The sequence below is a fragment of the Hyaena hyaena genome, unplaced genomic scaffold, assembly GCF_003009895.1.
Source record: "Hyaena hyaena isolate Hyena2069 unplaced genomic scaffold, ASM300989v1 scaffold_1044, whole genome shotgun sequence".
In the NCBI taxonomy this organism is placed as follows: Eukaryota; Metazoa; Chordata; class Mammalia; order Carnivora; family Hyaenidae; genus Hyaena; species Hyaena hyaena.
The window spans coordinates 316,124-336,086 of record NW_024081681.1 but is presented as its reverse complement, the minus strand read 5'-3'; the positions used below and the strand labels follow the sequence as shown (position 1 = coordinate 336,086).

General features: G+C 37.3%; 1 protein-coding gene across 3 annotated transcripts in view; it reads right to left on the bottom strand.

Moving 5' to 3' along the window:
• The window catches only part of MET (MET proto-oncogene, receptor tyrosine kinase), a 110,804-nt gene that overhangs the window by 45,959 nt on the left and 44,882 nt on the right, over nt 1-19,963 (bottom strand). For 2 of the 3 annotated variants that reach the window (XM_039222057.1, XM_039222056.1), the window contains exon 3: nt 10,435-10,626. In XM_039222057.1, the coding sequence (XP_039077988.1) occupies nt 10,435-10,626 (192 nt within the window). Of the gene's footprint in view, nt 1-10,434; nt 10,627-15,810; nt 15,969-19,963 lie in introns of those variants that run through there. The other variant, XM_039222058.1, reaches the window with a different exon arrangement.

Sequence of the window (19,963 nt, the reverse complement as noted above, 5' to 3'; positions counted from 1 at the left end):
TGGAGGAGCCAAAACTCTTTCCAAACCAGAAGACCGCACTTACGCTCTAAGGATTTCAGATTATTTTTTAAATCTATCTTCCCTCCCCTCCCCAATGGACAGTTTTCATAACGTAATGGAAAGGTTAGTAGACGGGGAGTCTGGAGACCTGAATCTAGTTCCAGCTTTGCTAACTCTTAAGCCATATTTATAGATCTTCTGAGGTCGAAATAGGCCTTCAGGTACTTTAATGTCGTTTTTATAAACCACTGTCCTATCAGATGTTATTTCTTGGATTATAAAGTTTTTCTTGGCTTGGTTTTACAATAAGGCCTGATCGTTTTAACAATGCCTTGGAAATGGGGTTTGATGACTTGTGTCATTCCTGCTTTCAGGTATTTCTAATTTGGGATGCTTCTCAGGCTATATAATTTCCATCTTCCCTACTGCTAGGACCCAGTAATAATGAAGTCCAGGAATAAAATCTGAATGACATTCTGAGATGAACACTCAGACTTCAGGGGAATTTAGCAGTGCTCAGAAAGATTTTCATTCTTAATAGGACATGGGTTTGCATCTACATGAGTTGCAGGAGAGTGATTGCAGTTCTGGGCTTGAAACTGACTTTGTGAAATTGCCTGACATCCCAAACACCTTTTTATGTTTCATTTAAAATGTATTTACTTGCTGTGGGTATGAAATCACAGGACATCTGTGAGATTATGATTAAATAACCATTCCCTCTACCTCACCTTTCTCATTTGTAAAATGGTAATGAAAATTACAGGTGTAATTAACTGCTTAGTACTCTAATAAACTCACACAGAACATGCAAATGTTCTGGAGAGCTAGTATAATTTTTTTCTTAAGCACAAGGAGTTGAATAGCTTGAAACAATTTGGGAAGATTCCCAAAGTACCTAATTTGCTTCCAGAGAGTGGGGTGTTGATAGAGAAACTAACCAAACTCACATACAGCCACAAAAGTTAAACATCATGACATTTTTTTTTCTAACACTTGTTCTAACCCAAACACTCAACACTTTCAAAACATCTCCATTAAGCAGGGTGGCTATATTTGCACAGAAGTAAATGATGGATCAAAGGTCATTTGATCAGGATGAGAAAGGATGGAAACTTTATTCCTAAATTTAGGGCCAAATAGTTACTTGTGACTTTTGTAGCCAAAGTAAAAAGAAGTTCAGTTACTAGTCCTACCTCCCCCTGGGTGCAGGTTACAAGCAGAAATCAGGATATCAGACTTCTAAAGCCTCTATCCCAAATTATCCAGATTTCAGTTATACAATTTTTCAATTTTGACTTACTTCTGGGGCTCACCACTTGTTTTTCCTATCCGCCCACCCTCATGTTTTTCATATTTCCCTGATGGTTGCCAATCACTTTCAACTACAAAGGTGAAAAAAAAAATCTTTAACACATGTCAAAAACAAAACAAAACCCCAGCCTCTCTAATAATCAGACTCTGTTCTTTGCCTCATTCTGTGCTTTCCACTTCACTGAAGATTATTCATCATCCTGAACCTTCCTATGAATATTTCCTCTGTCTCTCTTGTGCTTCCATTCTATTCAGACCTGCTATATAACAATAAACTCTTAGTACCCTTTTTTTCTATCTTTTTGCTCTCTTTAATATCATTTCCCATATCTATAATAAACAATCCCTTCCTAATTACTAGGTCAACATCTTTGACTTTATCAAATATCTGAAGTCCATCCAAATGTTCATTGCCCAGAAAGGATTAACCTTTGTTTCTCTTTTCATAAAGAAGTTCTCTGCACCTCTGGAACTGGGAAGACTGATTTAATGTATGTATCCCCTAAGACTTTCTGTCTGGAGAGCACCATATATATGATAACTGAGCCAGTCATTGTGCTCAGAGCTTTAAATGGATATTTTGTTTACTCCTCACGATAATCCTACAAGGTAGGTACTAATATTTTCCATAAAGAATATACGACAGAGAATTTTAGCTAGAAAGTACAAGAGTCAGGTTTCCAAGAAGCTTTATCTAATGCCAGAATCCAACTGCTTGACCTCTTCTTAAACGCTCAACGGCTACACTCTTGGAGCACCAGAGTAAATACTAATAAAAAGCTTCGACTCTGAGCTCTCAGGAGCCACTTGCGAGTCAAAGCATTAAAACAAATTTCACAATATATTTGCGTTGCCAAATACTCCTTGTTTCAGCAATCTTAGCTGCACAAGTTAAATGTGCCTAAGGAGAAAGACTCTACGTCTAAATAGTTTTTGATGGCACGGAGGAAATGTTACTAGTGGAGCCAGGGGGTTCTACTTTTGAGCATGAGCTAGGATTTTTTGTGGCTTCATACAGAAAATGGAATGAACCAGAGAAAACAGGAAGGCTATGTGGAAAAGTGAGATACCTGGAGTTTTAAGCAGAGGTCATACCAGAGATGCAAATACCTTTTTGTTAAGCATTAGCCCTTTCTCTGCAGGGATACCTAATGCTATATAACATGCCAAGAATGTTTTTCTATCATTAATTCCTCACTTTATCTTATTGCTAGAAGTCCAAATAATCGAATAGCCACTTTAACCTTCAAAATACCCCTGTAGGAATGCTTTTAAGAAATTAGAAGTTCTTTTTGGTCATCATGGAGATAGTTTTAAGGACAGAACTAAATCTGGCATTTAAATTTAATTCTTAGGATAAATCACTTAGCAATCTTATGAAAGTAAGTATGAAATAGAAGATTGGCAATCATCTTTGAGTTTCTACTGTGTTGACAACTAATTTTTAATGTTTATCTGAGAAAAAATAAACAAGCAAACCCTTTTTCTTTAATGCTCCTGAAAATACAAGACCAATATGTTTGGGTGTGGGGGAGTAGGGAGGGATCCAAATGTACTTAATTGTGTGGTTGTGATCTCAAATAATCTGGGAAAAGACATGGGGAAGAAATATACGTACAAATAAAATAAAACCTTTGTGGTTAGGCTCCAAAACTCATAAACCTGAATAAAATAATTCTGCATGATATATCGTCAAATACATAAAGGCCACCTTCCCTTACCCCATACATAGAGTTCTATTTATTTATTTGTTTATTTAAAAATTTTTAATGTTTATTTGTTTTTGAAAGACAGAATGTGAGCAGGGGAGGGGCAGAGAGAGAGGGAAACACAGAATCTGAAGCAGGCTCTAGGCTCTGAGCCTGACATGGGGCTCAAACTTGTGAATTGCCAGATTATGACCTGAGCTGAAGTTGAATGCTTAACCAACTGAACCACCCAGGCACCCCTAGAGTTTTATTTTTGATTAAACTGTTTCAAAATTTAATTTCCTTAAGAATGATGAATACACTTTAACACGAGATATTTGTATGTGGTTTTCTCTTAATTTTTTTGAAGTGGACAATTCAATGGTTTTGGGTACCATCACAGATTTGTGCAACCATCACCACAAACAATTTTGTAACAGTGTCATTATCTCAAACAGAATCTCAATACCCCTTAGCCATCATCTTCTTTCGCTCCTCACACTCTCCAGTTTCTTGCAACCATGAATCTACCTTCTATCTCTATAGATTTCCCTATTTTGGACATTTAAATGAATGGAATGCTACAATATATGGTTTTGTTGTGATTAGTTTCTTTCACTTAGCATAAAATTTTCAAGGCTTAATATGTTGGAACATTTATTAGTACTTCATTCCTTTTTATTGCTGAATAATATTCCATTATATGGATATACCATGTCTTATTTATGCATTCACAGCTGATGGGACATTTGGGTTGTTTCTATTTATGGCTATTGTGAGTAATGTTGCTATGAACATTCACATACAATTTGTGAGAACATATATTTTCATTTCTCAGGTATATACTTAGGAAAAGAAATGTTATATTTATGATAACTCTATATTTAACTTTTTAAAGCACTGTCATATCATTTTCCATAGGTGTGTACAATTCGACATTCCCATCAACAATGTATGAGGGTTTTAATTTCTTCACAACTTCAGAGACATTTGCTAATTTCCATTTTCTTGATTATTTATAGCCAACAACAGTTGTGTTAAGTGGTCCTTCACTGTGATTTCGGTTTTTATTTCTCTGCCAAATGTTTTCTTAAATTAAGTGTCCTGAATATCCTCTTATGGTCAGACTGGACTTTTGTAAAAGAAGGTCCTAGAGAGGCTGGAAGTGGGGAAGGGATAAAAGTTGAAATAAAAATGGATTCTCATGAGAAGAATCAAAGTGGGAGATGCAGCACACTCCCTGGACCCTATTGCTTTTTAATTTTTTTTTAAGTTTATTTTATTTTATTTTAAGGGAGAGAGAAAGAATCCCAAGCAGGCCCCACACTGTCAGTACAGAGCCTGAAGCAGGGCTTGAACTCACAAACAGTGAGATCATGACCTGAGCCTAAATCAAGAGTTGGACATTTAACCAAGTGAGCCATCCAGGCACCCTGGGCCCTACTGCTTTTTGAAGATCAAAGTAGTGCTCGCTTTGGCAGCACATATACTAAAATTGAGGATCAAAGTAAATTTTCCTTTCATAAGAAAAGAATATATACAGTTCAATTTCTAGGCAAATAAAACTGAATAGAACCTTTGATATCATCTAGACTGATTTCTAATTTAAAAATAAAGAAGAATAAAGGATTTCTGTTAAGGAATGAGGGAAACTTCATTTGTAATGAAAGATGATGCAAATTGTTGGAGTTTGAAACTCAGTGAGAGAAAAATGTGAATTGAAAGTAAAAAAATGTGAGAGGAGATGACACCATTAATAAACAGCCTGGGTTATAATTGGGTGTGACCTTATGGATCTAGAGTGGGTCTGCTTTAACTGTAGTTTCCAATACAAGATTGGGCACACAGTAGGACCTAAAAGAATATCTATTACCTAAATATATGAATGACCTGAAATAAGAAGTCGCTTAAGTCTTGATGAAGGGATAAGGTTTTTAAATGTTTCAGATATTTAGATAACCTCCAAGAGTTCAATCTGCATTTTCAATGTATGGCTTCTTATGTCTCTCGTTTCTTGCCTACTGCAACAGACTGAATGTTTGCGCCCACCTAAAATTCAGATGTTTAATCTTAACCCACAATGTGATGGTTTAAGTAGGTGGGGACTTTGGGAGGCAATTAGGTCATTAGGGTAGAGCCCTCATGAATGAGATTAGTGCCCTTATGAAAGAAAGGGATCCCAGAGAGTTCTCTTTCCTTCTTTCCACCATGTGAGGATACAGCAAGAACAGCCATTTATGAACAAGAAATCAGGCTCTCACCAGAAACTAGATCTGCTGATATCTTGACCTTGAACTTCCTAGCCTCCTGAACTATATTTGCTGTTTAAACCACCTGGTCTATCGAAATTTGTTAGAGTAGCCTGAACTGGTTCAGACACCTTCTTCAGTATGAAGAAATTGGTGTTTCAGATATGAAGAGTGGAACCATTTATTTCATTTAAGGTAAACATCTAGTTTTCTGGAATGGAAAACAACAACATGAAAAGAAACAGAAATTCTTGACAGCTCAAGAAATAAAAGTCATAAGACAAAGTACCAGGTGGTAAAAATGAATTAAATGAAGCTTTACTGTGTTCTTTCTTTCCTTATTATTATTATTATTATTATTTTTTGGTAAATGGGAATGAGTACTTCTACACAACTTGATACTACAAAAGCCAGGTATACACAAAAAGGAAAACAATTTTCCTTATTGCTGCAATAGTGATGTATGTGTTTAAAGTTTTTTAAATGAGTCATTGTAAGTTGAAATGAGTCAAAACCAGATTGAGACTTTTGTAAAAAAAAAAAATATCAAGCATCTAAAAACCAAAAAGTCTAGCAAATATAAAAATTTTATCAGTACTTTCAAATCAATACTCCAAATATGGTAATTGTAGGATCTGTCAATCTATACACAGAGTATATCTGTTTCTGAATTTTAAAAGTGATAAAAGTAAAAAAAAAAACCCTATTGATTCATATACTTCATGTTTTAAAATGTCTCTCTACTCTCTCAAAAAAGCACCCAAAGAAATTCTAATTATTCCTTACTTCCAAAAAACAAAACAAACAAAAGCTTACCATTTTCCCAGGGTTTCAAATATTTATGTTTTAATTTTCTATGAATATACTAGTGTATAGGATATACATATTTCAAGAGCATGCATGGATTCATTTTAGGAGACTATACATGCCCTGGGTTTAAATTTTAGTTATAGATAGAACTCTGAAATTATTATTTATAATGGGTTCTTTTTCAAACAAAAGAAGTTTCAAGATTAATGAATATATTTTCTTCTAAAGAAATATACCAAATCAGGGGGGCACCTGGGTGGCTCAGTCAGTTAATCATCCAACTTGATTTCAGCTCAGGTCATGATCTCATGGTTTGTGGGATTAAGCCCTCATTGGGCTCTGTACTGACAGCATGGAGCCTGCTTGGGATTCTTTCTCTTCTTCTCTCTCTATCCCTCCCCAGCTCGTGCACTCTCTCAAAATAAATGAATAAGTATTTAATAAAAAGAAATAAACCGAATCTACTGTTCTTGAGGAATATAATTAAATCAATCATGTGCACATTAAAAAAAGGGCAGATAATATTTTTATCTAAGCATTTTATAAAGGAGACCAGTAGATCAATAATCCCTAAAGAGAAATGTTGTTTAAGTTCAAGCTTCATTTGCCTTGGTCTCTGCTGGATGCTCATATCATTTATTTATTACTCTAACACAGCAATAATCCCAAAGGTAATGTATGCCACAGGACTCCAACACAAACCATTGACATACCATGATGGTGGCACAGGAACCAAAAGAATCTGAAGACAGGAAGTCAACAGATGAATTGATTCTTTTTACTGAAAGTGTGTGATTATTTTCAAGCTCACCAATTACTAACATAATGCTTCCAGTAATGGTCATAAGTAATGATCATAAGCAAAGGATGTCTTTTTAGATGATCCCTATGTCTTTTTAACTTTCTTGCTTGTGATCGAACTAGTCCAGTTAAGAGACACAAGAGAATAGTGGCAATGAGTGGGAACAGCATCAAAGAATTGAGGAGAGGGGAAAAGGGGATGGGAGAAGAGCAAGGATGACGCCAAAGAACCAAGTGACAGCTGTGACAGTGCCCAGGTAGAGGCTACTGTATGCAGACAAGGTAGCTGCCCCATGAATATTTGTGGAACTGAACTTCCATAGTCTTGAAAGTGCCTCCCTTCCCCCAACCTACCCGATATACTCACTCTCCCTGGCTTGACAGTCATGCACAAATATTTTAATAGCAATGCCTTGCATCTAGAGATTAAAGGCCTTATATGAGAGCTGTAAAAAAAAAAAGTTATATATCAAGTAAGCATTATTTTTGCAACTGATTAGATGAGGATCTCAGAAGGAGAGACTCGAGCAATCCCTGTGATTAGTCCTGTGATCATCATGAGTAACGGTCTTCCCTCTCCCACACAGCCCTGCTCACTGTGCTAATGTATCTGAGTCTTGTTCTTTTCAACATCCCCTTCCCCTCTAAAACTTGTAAGAAGCCCCATTCTCACTGTTTACTTATATTATCTTGAATATAACATATCACATTATTTTACTTCAAAGTATCCCAAGAGGGTGATCACACAAATAAAAACCATTTTAGAAATTTGTATCTATGTTGAATTGGTGCTACAGAAAGACTCCAATACATGTACACATCAGTATATTTAGGTAGATCTGCACCTGTATAAGATAAGTTACATATGTTTAAATGTTAGAAACATGACAAACATGTCTTCTCTACCACACATACAATATTGTTAGCTAAACAATGTAATTCTTTCTAACCAAATAACCACTGTGAAATACCTGATTCACTTTGCACCCGACAGCTGGGGCTGAAGCTTGTATTCCCAGCCAGAGCTGAACATAATCACAATAGGAAAGGCAGAAACAGCTGCAAACTCATGAGAGAAAACATTTGCAAAGCAACTCTGCCTTTAGGCTTCAGGGTAGGAAGGAAGTAAAAATCATTTTTCTGTTCCTTTTCATAGATGGCAGCTGTCTTTGGAAAAAAAATTATATCCATTCTATTTTATAGCAGAAACTCCATAGTATTACTAAAACACAAGATGTAGGAAAGTAGGCCTGGCCACAGATTTAGCACTTCATTGCAGTCAAAACATTTACAGAACTTGGTATGCAGTTACTACTTGGCTAGCTTAAACTGAAGTTCCTGAGGTCTTTGCAGCCGCTGGACTCCTCCCCCAATGTTATTTGCTGTAAACAAACTGGATTTCAGTGATGTTGACTGTCTGATCCTTCAAATGCTTTAGGTTTATTTACATAAAATTTAAGGGACTGGAATTCTCTTGGACGAGTGTCAGAGAAATGGATCCTATATGTGAGTCTCAATAGCCCTTTGTCTTTACGTCTTTGTCTTGTTGTTTTGATATCAGGTACATGTTCTTATCTCCCATACTAAAATTTTAGTTCCTTAAAGGCAGGTTCTGTGTCAGTGCTTCCTTTGCTTCACTTATTTGCCTAGTAGAGCAAAGTTAGTAAGTTCTCAGTGGATATCTGATGAATTAAGAACCACACAGTTTTAAAAAAATCAGTGATACCAGCACTTTCCATAAAATATTTACTTATTTTTCTCTTTAATGTTTTAGATGCACAGAAAATGGGCATAATATTGCTTCTTTTATGAAAATTCTGGGAGATAAGAATAAAACACTTGTCACAGCATTTCTGTCACAATGAGACTGATGTATGACATATCACTTAGGTGGTGGAATCTTTCACACAGCAGGATTTATTCACTTATTAAAGCAATATATCTAAAAATGGGATTTTATTAGAACTTTAGAATCTGGAAATAGGCCAGGAAGCTTTTGATGTAGAAAAGTATCAGACCTAAAGTGACTATAGAAAGCTTATTAATATGAAACTGGATGAATGAGGTAATAAACAATTTAGAAAAAAAGAGAAAAAAATGAAGATAACAAATCAAAATAGTGAACACCTTAGGAATTCAACAGATGCAAGATTCTTTCATCCTCCTTCAAAATTTTTTTGGAATTCTACAGAATAATAGAAGTGTCAATTAAAAACACATTTAAACACAAAACTACATATAATAGATACTACCATATTTCAAATACTTTAGAATGCTTGTAGAAGGGGACTGGGCATCCACTCTTCACATTTTGAGGAGTTAAGACAGAACTAACTGGTGTGAGGTGGGTAAATAAGAACACTGGGCTGGGAGAAAGGGGAGGGGAGAAAAAGTATAGTAATTTGAAGCAACAGGAGGAGTGGAGACTAAGTGTGGAAACATTTAGATAACAGGATCTATATGATTAGTTTTGAGCTAGAAAGGGTTTATTTATGTTTTATGTGTTTTAAAAATATATCCAACTAGTGTAAGAAAAACATGATTTAAAATATGGCAATGATCAATATCCATACCACTATAAAAACAATGGTAATTTTAAGAAATATATTTTGTAAAAGAATACAGATAGAAGATGTACAGATGGGCAAGTCATAGGAAAACATCATTGTCCTCAACTGGCTTACCAGAAGTCACTGTCTAATTAGGATGTTAATTATATCAGATGATTATGAAGTAAGAATCTCTTTAGACAAAATTTCTACTATTTGTAAAAAGTCAATATTTCCAAAGATACCCTGGTCATTCTGCCTTAATTAAGATCCTACAAATGAACTCATGTTGAAAGCACTACCCAATCACTGTTAAAGCAAACAGATTCAACACAAGAGAAATTTTAATTTCTGCAAAGTGCTATGGTTCTTGTATCTTGGAAACATGAAAACTGCAAGTCTGAAATGTGAATTTTTACTGTATAGAAATACTGTTGCTATCCATTAAAAATATTTCTTAATAAAAATCCAGATTTTTCCTCCCCCAGTATTTGAACTTCTTTGTGTCTGACCCTATCCTTTTGCAGAATCAGGAGAGCTGGAGTTATAATGGGATCCTGATGATAACGTCCCTTCCTAACTCCTGCCAATATTTCTCAATGATGTGAATGTTTCTTCTCATGGAGACACACGGTTCACACAATAGCTCTCCTTTGATCTGTAGCTTCCCTTGAAATAGGAAAACATCGCCTGGAAGTGCTTTAATTGTTTCATTTTATTTTCCAATCATGTGAGAGAAATCATGAATGGCAAAAAAACCCCACAACAACAAACAAAATTCTAAACCATTCTGGGCAAGAAAATTAAAGCAACCACTTTTAAACTGAAAGCTTCAAGAACTTAACAAAACTAGGCCATAACACTTCATAAAGAGTGGACCAGGCTTCATTGTTTTGTTTTCAGTCTGTGTCTCTAGCTTTTACTGTGATTTTCACCTTACAATACTTGTAAATACCTTCTGTAAAAACAAAACCCAACTAATTGCACAAAACCAGGTAAAACAGACTCTCAGAAAGCATTTACCTGCATGAAGCGACCCTCTGACGTCCCAAGATTAGCAATGGTAAGGTCTCCTTTAATGAAGGTGGATATAGATGTTAAGAGGACTTGGTTGAATTGGCCCATGAATAAGTCAACTCGCTGCAAAGCTGTGGTAAACTCCGTTCGATATTCATCACTGCGCACTTCACAGCCTGATGAATTTCTCAAAAGTGTCTGGAATAAAATATGGTCATAGAATTAATGTGAGTCAGATGTGAACAAGCTGGTAAGAAACTTTTCAGTGTGTCTTTTCAGGGCTCAGAGGAGAATAGCAAGGATAACTATGCAAAGAGCTCCAGAGATGCAGAAATTATTGTAGTGACCTACATGACTCCAGTACTGGTAGGTGCCACTATGTGTATAATAGACTTTAACTGGGGTAAACCTTACTATCACAGTTTGCAGCTTGGTTGAATATGTGCATACATAAAAATGGAACTTAGTGGTGCTAGTAAAAGAAAAACAAAACTATAAATGTTTCAGCCCTGGGCAGAAAGGTAGTGCTTCTAGGGGCGCCTGGGTGGCTCAGTCAGTTAAGTGTCCGACTTCGGCTCAGGTCAGGATCTCTCAGTTCGTGGGTCTGAGCCCCACATTGGGCTCTGTGCTGACAGCTCAGAGCCTGGAGCCTACTTTGAATCGGTTTCTCTGTCTCTCTCTGTCCCTTCCCAGCTCGGACTCTCTCTTTCTCTATCAAAAAAAAAAAAAAAAAAAGGTAGTGCTTTTAGCAAGCAAGTCCAATAAGATGGATTTCAAGTGGAATAATAACAAATGTTAGAGTCATACATAATACATCATATATTTTAAAAAGTGTGGCTTTGTGTGCAGTGAGGTGGTAGGGGATGGTGGCTGATAGATAATTTACAGGGAGGCAGCGGAACACAGACCCCAGACTCAAGTTCTGCATCAAATCCTAGTCTGTCATGCTTATTTACCTTACATGGCCCCTATAACTTCTATGTGTTTGTGAAATTAAGGTTATCTATTTCAGTCTCCCAGTAAAACTGACAGAATTTTAGAAATGTATCTACCTTGCAGAGCTGTTATAAAAGTTAAATGAGCTAATTTACAGACATCTCTTACCATAGAACCCAGCACCCAGAAAATACCACTGAAGTATTTGTCATTATTGTGGTGAAAGGCTCAAAAAGATGGAGAAACCATGCATCAAATGCTAGAGTAATCAACTTACTAAAAGGCAATTACCACTCAATCAGGTATTTATCTTTTAGGTTCAATTTCAAAATTTTAAAAATATCGTTCAATTATATATGTCAGTTAAGCACTGTGGATCCCTTCCTCTACCTTGACACTTCAGTGTCCTGATTTTCCTTCTACTTCTTAGACTGCAACATTTGGTCTCTTGTGTAGGACCATCTGTGTCAGGGTTTCTCAGGGTTCCATTCTAGGACTGCTCCTCTCCTCATTCTTCACACTGTCCCTAGGCAACCTCTGTCTCTCCTATGATGTCTATTACTATTTAGTTGACACACATTTGTACCTCCACCCTATCCTCTCCTCTGACTGTGCATATATCAAATTACCTATGAAATACACATTCAGATGTCTCCAAGACCTCTAGTTCAACATGATCAAAGTAGAAACCACAATCTTCCTCCATGCCTGATCTGATGATATATCTGGTGATGATACAACACACCCTAGCGGATGGTTCTACCATTCCTCCAGATGCACAAGTCATAAATCTAGGTGCCATCTCTGATTCCTCTCCATGTACAGTCCATCACCAATTTTCATCAGTTGCACTTTCTAAATATCTCCTGCATCCATCCAGTTTTCTCAGCCTCCAAACTTCAACTCTTATCCAAGCCATCCTCTCCCTTTCCTGAACTACTACAATGGCTTTCACAATGGACCTGCCACATCTGATCTCATTCAATCTTTTTCCAGATCTATTCTCTACACTGCAGCCAGATTTTTTCTGCCATAAAGCACAAATCTCTTCATATCACTCTGCTTAAGAAACTGAATGTCTCCCTATTGTTCTTAGGATAAAATACAAAAATTTTAACGTGGCTGATGAGCTCTGCATCATCTGGATCCTACTGAACTTTCCAGACTCATTCTCATTGGGTTCTCCTTTGTACTCTGTGCTCCAGTGAGCTGGCCTTCTTTCAGTTCTCCAAATATGTCACATGTCCTCTCACTACAGGGCCTTTGCACATGTTGTTCCCTCTTCCTGAAGTGATCCTTCTACCTTCAATCATTTTATTAACTGTTATGCCTCCTTCAGATCTTGGCGTGTCATCATTTCCTTAGGAAGCCTATCCTGACCTTAATATCTAGGTCAAGTGCTTCTATTACAGACTGTCATAATACATTTCACCTATGTGTCATAGCACTCATAGCTGCAACTACTATTCGCTTGTGGATTATGACTGATGTCCCTGCCATCAGAGACTCTGCTTGTTCACTATGGTATTGCTAGTAGATGAAATATAACATAGAGATCTTTAATAAATATTAACTGAATGAATGAGTACATGAATCAGTTATGAGTAGAGGGGATGAGTGTGGAGATATAAACTAATATTACTAAAGCTTATTTTTTTCTTTCAGGAATAGGTAGGTATAGTAAAGAGTTTATAAGAAATGAATAGTGTCTGGCTCCTGACTGTACTAAGACATCTGGGAATTAGTAAATCAAGGGCAGATAACAGGAGGCAGGAAGATATAACAAGGAAGATGACGTCTAATTTGGAAGAAAAAGAGAAAAAGTTCGTTTTTATAGATTTTTGTATGTAGTTTCAAGTTAAGGAGAATTATCTGAAGATTAGGAATTGTCTATTATTGTCCTATTATATTTATAATAATTAGAAAGCTGTCATAATAGATTTCAAACCAACTTAATGTTTAAGAAAAAAGTAAAATAAAAAATTTAGTTATCCTTATGCAAAATGGCCTTATTCCTCAGTGTCAAACTTCTCTCTGTCGTATGGAATACAGAGTTCTTACATCTATTAACTTTTATGGTTTAAAATAATCTACAATGCTGTTTTATACAGCAACAAATATTTCTTCATGTTAAGTGGCAATAAATTAGCAAACAAAGAATCTCAGTGATGCTAAACCTACTCACTTTGTACTTAATGAAATGTACTGGTTCTAGACATTTATTTTGATATATTAATGAGTGCTATTTCACTATTTAATTAGAAGCTTTTCCTCACTAAAGTACTATAGATTGCTCTGAGGAATAACAGATAACTGAGACATACCAGCAACTCAATAGTAACCGATTAATTGGTAATTAAGTTTCCATTGGTGATCAATCATCCATTTTGCAGAGATAGTCAGAACCTAGGGATGCTGCTTAAAGGAGCAAAGACCAGTTTTAAATCAAAGACCATCTCAAATATCCCATTTCAGAAGGGACTACTCTTCAGGGTCAGCATCTGTGGTTGTTGTTTTCTTCCTTTTCTAGATTGTTCTTACTTTTTTCTATGTCTAGATGGCATCCTGGCAACTTAAAGCCTCAAATTTGACCTAGTGGAGATATGATGGACTCACTGGAATACAAAAACAATTTGCTGCACCTGGAGTAGAGTCTTAGATTGTAAACTAGAAGCAGACTTCTAACAACAAGAGGCCCAAAATGGTCTCATTCATCTTTTATCATCCCGTCCTGTATTGTGCCCAGTACACAGTAGGCATATAATAATAGCTTCCTTAAAAATTAATGCATCTGCAAGGTACCCAGAGATAAGACCATCTGCCTACCCAGCTTGCTTTGTTGTCTGCTTTCCTGAACTGGGCCAGTGGGAGAAAGGAGGTGAGATGGGTCTGAGAGAGTCTGCAAACCTGCAAGAAGTCCTCAATCGTTTTTAATGGAGGGAAAGCAACACAACCAGAACTCTGGCCTGTATGTCTGTTTCCTCACTTGTAAGGCATAAACATAGAACTCTGCACCTGACTTAATTCATATTTATGTATATTCATGTATATTTATACTTTTAGACATCTCCTTTAGGAAATAGTAAGGTCTCTAAATGGTACTTCCTTAAAGACTAATTGGATTATGCTTCTCCCCCCAAAACAAATTCTTAAGTATAAGAACATTGCACAATGTTGGAATAGGATCTACAGAACTCCTTGATCTTGAAAAATTATGCAATTTGGAGCTAAAAAACAAACATCATGTCAGATCCAAATGACATTCAGATTTTATAAATCAGGGGATCCTAACCTTTTTATTTTTCATTTTCTCCATAGCAGAGATCTGCAGGAGAGGGCTGGGGCCACTAGCTTCTAGGAAAACATAACATTCCAGCATTCAGTGCAGGAGAGGGGAGAGGGGACTTCTCCTTGTCTCCTGAGAATCCTGATAAACTGAATGATTGGGGTCAGGGTGGCAGGAGCTAGCTTATACAGCCCCATTACTGCTTTTGAGTTTGAATAGAATTTTAACTCTCAGGGAACCTTGGTTTAAGCTCTCAGCATTGGAAAGGTAGGGCACTGTGCAAATATGACTAAATCTTAGTCTGATTCACTATGTCCCTTAAAGGAAATGTATTTGCTGCTCATTTGTGCAGGGAAGATGGAGTGGTTTCTTCTCACAACTTTAATTATAGTTCCTTGGTGCAGCATCTGGGGGTGGGATTGGGTCAAGATGGAAGATCTATAGATCTGCTGCCAGGGGTTTCCTTGCCACTTGTGTTTCCCTCAAAGCTTTATGCTTTGGGGTAAAACTGAGCATAGCTGGTGGAAGACAGTTGTCTGGTAAAAAGAGCTGCTTTGGGGCACCAGGGAAGAGTACAAAGAAGGTTTCAGCCCAGCACTAGTTGGGGAGGCAGACTAACACTCTCTTTTTGGTAACAAAGGAAGGAAGAAGGAAGAAAGTAAGGGACGGGGGAAATCTGTCTTTACCCTGCACCTACCTACACTGTGCCAGGCACTGAGTTGGGCATTTTTAAGTGCAAGCAGACTCACAGCCCTGGAAGGTTTTCAGTTTTTAGGAATGGAGACTCGGAGCAGCCAAGGGTGCGGCCACAGTGGCTGATGCAGGCTGGAAATGGCCACAGAACTGAAATAGTCATTAGAATTCAGCTCTCTGTGATTCTCAAGCTCATGAATTTCTTCTGCTACTATTTACTAATCTGGGCAAAGTTCCAAGAATTGCACAATTACAAAAATGGAAAGGGCGTTAGAGACCATCTTACCCCAGCTTCTCATTTTAAGTACAAGAAACTAAATTCAGGGAAATTGTATCTCTCAAAAAGTTGGAATCATTCAGCGAAAGTTATCAGTTAGCATGTAAAAACCCTACAACCCTTCAAAGTAGGAAATGTAGATTCACCCACCCCTGATTGCTATTCTGAGAGAAAGGTTGGAATTAATTACCTTTTTTCTGGATAGCAGCACAAAGATGACCACTAGCATTGTGGGCTGTTATAATCAGCTTGGCTCTCAAATCTTCCTCTCTGTTGCCTATTTTGGCTTATGAACGTTAACATGTTTCCACCCAGGTAAGTCTAAAATTTCAGTCATCACCAGCTCCTCTCTCTTGAGCATTTCCCACATCCAGCTAGTTGCTCAATTCCTCTGACCTCAGGCTACAGCCCTCTAGCCACGCCTACACCCCTGCCCTAGGCTAGGTGTTTCCTCTTTGGTCTTCCTGTCTTCCATCTCATCTGCCTTGAAGCAGTTATAAGCTGTCACTCTCTTCTTCAAAACCTTAGTTGTTTCCCAAAGAACTGCAGGAAAAGCCCAAACTCCCTATTAATGGTATCCAAACCTGCCTTAGCTTGTTTTTAAGTCTTTTTTCCATTAAGGCGAAAGGTCAAGTGACCATCTAGGACACCAAATGAATCTACAAGTGGCTATCCTGATACCCCTCCCATTCTTGGATTCTTGCATTTGCTTTAGCAGCTGATGTCATAGCTCCTGCTAGTCAGTGACACCCACTCCTTGGTCATGTGAACCTAAAGACTGGCTCTTTTATAAAGTCTCTCCTTGCAAAGTTTGTTGAAGGACAGAAGTTATGTTTTATTGAATTGGGAGAGGGGAGATAGTGACAAAGCATAAGGTGGATATGATATAGGAAGGTATCCTATAGCTTGAGATATTTGAGTCAAGAGGGAAAAAGAAATAGGAAAAAAGTTCACTCAATACAACATATTGTTTAGGCATATATACATGTGTAGTGCAACTAATGGCAAGGTAAGGACAAACAATTTGCAATTACTGTTTACCTACTTTTCTGGGAAGGAGAGGGATATGACTGGGGTAGGACATACAGAGGACTTAGAGGCTTTGGTAATATTCTCTCTTTTAAGCCTGGTGGTAGAGAACTCAGTATCTGCTTTACTGTACATGTGCACACACACATGCACACACACACTACATGATTTTTTGCACATATGAATATACTATAACAAAAATAAATTTTAAAAGAAAACAATGAATAAATGGGAAGTGAGAAAGTGGAGAGAACCTATTAACAACTCTTCCCACCCCAATTTCTTGACATTCTAAGCAGGTTTGAAACATTCTTATGGCTTTTCTCAGCTCATAGGAGCTCACAGTAATAATGTTAAATATCATCTGCATAGTGGGTTATGGTTTTTCAAGTATATTATCTCATCTGATCCTCTCAGGTCTGTAAATTGGATTTGTTATGATCATCATATTTCTATAGATGAAGAAACTGAAGTTTAGAGAGTTGTCAGTAAATATCAAAGCTTGAATCCTAATTGTTGATTTCAAATCCAAATCCACGGCATCATACTCCTTACTTATAGACTCCTACAGTGTTTCTGAGACAAATCTAGGGATGGCCTAAGGACATGGTGAAAAAGAATGTGTGTGCCTACAGCACAGGACTGGTTCTACCCAGCTGGGATTTGATGAGTTACATGACCTTAGGCAAACAGCTTGATCTTTCTGAGTATGAGCTTTACTTTACTTATATAACAAACATTTGTTCAGAGTGTTTATAATGTATCATACACTGTTCTAAGCACTTTCCAAATATTAATTCATGGAATCCTCATAGCAATCCTAGGAGGAAACTGAGGCACTGCATGGTCAAAAGACCAGCAGAAGCTGCAAGGCAAAGACTAAACCTAGGTCACACAGCAGCAGTGTCTTCACGCCCCACCCAGGCTTGTCTGCAAAGGAAGGGGTTGAGTGAATTAATCCAAAGTTGTTTTCTGGCTCTACCATGCTATGGGTCTGTGGATAGCTTTCCAAAGCTTCCTCTAGGCTTGGAATTACCAAACTGCCATTAGCCTGCTGTTGGAACAAATGATTGCTCAGGATGGTAAGGATGTCATGAGTAAACAGTCACCGTCCGCCAATCACCTTAGGCTACTTCAACACGTGACAGGTTCTGGATACATATGCCTATTCTTAAAGAAGTTCTGAAAGCATTTAATTGTGCAAGGTTTACCCTTTTCTAAAATAATAATATGAAGTCCACTCTGAGAACCAATGGTAAACATCCTGTTCTGCTTAAAAACAAAAACAAAAAACTTGTTACAAACTTGCTTCTTGGCCAGATGATTTTTTTTTACCTGACTCAGACATATACTATTTTTTATAAAATGAAAATTGAAGTGCCTTGTACCTCAATGTATTTGATTCAAACGTTTTCCCCTAATTAACATTATGATCCATGCAGTGAACATGCAATTAAATTTAATTCTATATAATTAAGGATGTGATATATTTAAAATAGAGATTCCTTTAATTCATCTATAGGACGGATTTAGCTCATCTGTAGATAATTTAAATTAGTCTTGCAGCTAGACTGTAAAAAAACGTACTATTTTGTAAAGTCTTTGCCAGTTTTTTTTACCAGCCCTCTTTCTTTTTTTCCATGACAAAATTAACAGAAGCATTTTAATATAAATTTTATTCATAATCACCCTTTCTACAAATTCTGTTGACATGTAATAGTGGTTTTCTAGGGGTTATGTTCAAAATAAATAGTCCCTCTTTGCCTAGAATTTTCATGTAGCTGGTTAAAAGCTTAACCGCTTTAATTTCAGGAATTCCACATAACTTACTTCTCTAAATTTCATTCATGTTCTCTGTTCTGTTTATTTGGTGGGACTGGGAGGAGGGTGCTATGGAACTGACTGCAGGCAGAGGCACAGAGCTTTGAACTTCAATGTCTGCTTATGTTACTTTCAGACATATTTAACCTCTATCAGTCTGTACTCAAATGTCTAACATGTCTACACTGAAGTCTGGTTCTCTGTAAAATGCAGAAGAGCCAATTCTCTGACAGAGCAGGCCCTTCTCTTTGGGGTCCTTCATGCAAGGCCAGACTGTTAGACTGGTGTGGTTGAATGTTAAGAATGTGACTGTTGTTTTGTGCTACAAAGACAATTCTGCTTCATGTTGTGCTCAGTCACAGTTTTAAAAGAAAGATGCTTCCTCAATACTTGTGCTGTTACAAACTCTCCTTGATGAAGTAATCCTGCCGCATGGCTTCAATAGCCACGGAGTTCATTACAACCAGAGACCTCAAGCAGGGGAGCTAAGCTGGGGTGGGGGTGAGGGGTGTGCAGTTAAAGAAGAGCTGATTTGTCTCCAGGAAGAGAGAAAGGGCATCAACTCAGGCTCTGTGTGTTCAGATGGCCCTTAATGCAATACAACCAGGCATCTGGCCAACAGGCTGCTAGCTCAACAGTAGTGATTCACGAGGTGATGGACACTGCCTTGTGGATGATCTAACTTCACACACCCAAGCAGCATTCTCTCTTCTGAGGACCAGCCTTGTCTTTGCAACTGCCTTCAGGCCAAGTTTGAATGTGCCATTGATGACATATGAACTCATTGCTTTTACTTCCAAACTAATTCCCTCTTCTAGTTTCCTATTTCTATATGGCATCAAGAGCCACCCTCTCCCTACGGGACATCTCAGTCATCTTTGACTTTTCCTTTTATTTTAGTGTTTATATCCATCTGTCAATTCTTAAAAATGTTTCTATAGTTAAAGGAAATCTCATACTTGACCTCCCACAATCTAATTTCCTTGATTCCAGAATCTCTTTGTTCAATTCCACTTCCATAACTTTTTAGAGTAAGGTTCCTCAAATGCCTACTTACTCATTCATATCCAGTGGTAACCACCCTAGCCTAGTGGAGAAGAGCATGGATTCAGCGGTGGTCCTGCCCTTATCAGCTGTGCAAACTTAGAGAGGATACTTAGATCACCAAGCCTCACTTCTTCACTCGTAAAATGGAAAAGTGCACATCTATCTAATAGACTTGTTTTGAGGGTTAAATGAAATGAATTGTGCCAGAGGCGGGCACACAAAATAGCTAACTAATAATGCAAAGCAAAAGGAATATCATTGATAGATACAGTCTGAAAACATTGGTACAGGTGGTAAATGCTAGAAGATTAGGAAAAAGAGATCAGTATGGGCTTAAACAGCTCTGCTCATGGCAGAGGCCAAAACTGACACAGGTCTTTTTTTTTTTTTTAAATGTTTTATTTATTTCTAGGAGAGAGAGAGACAGCGTGAGCAGGGGAGGGTCA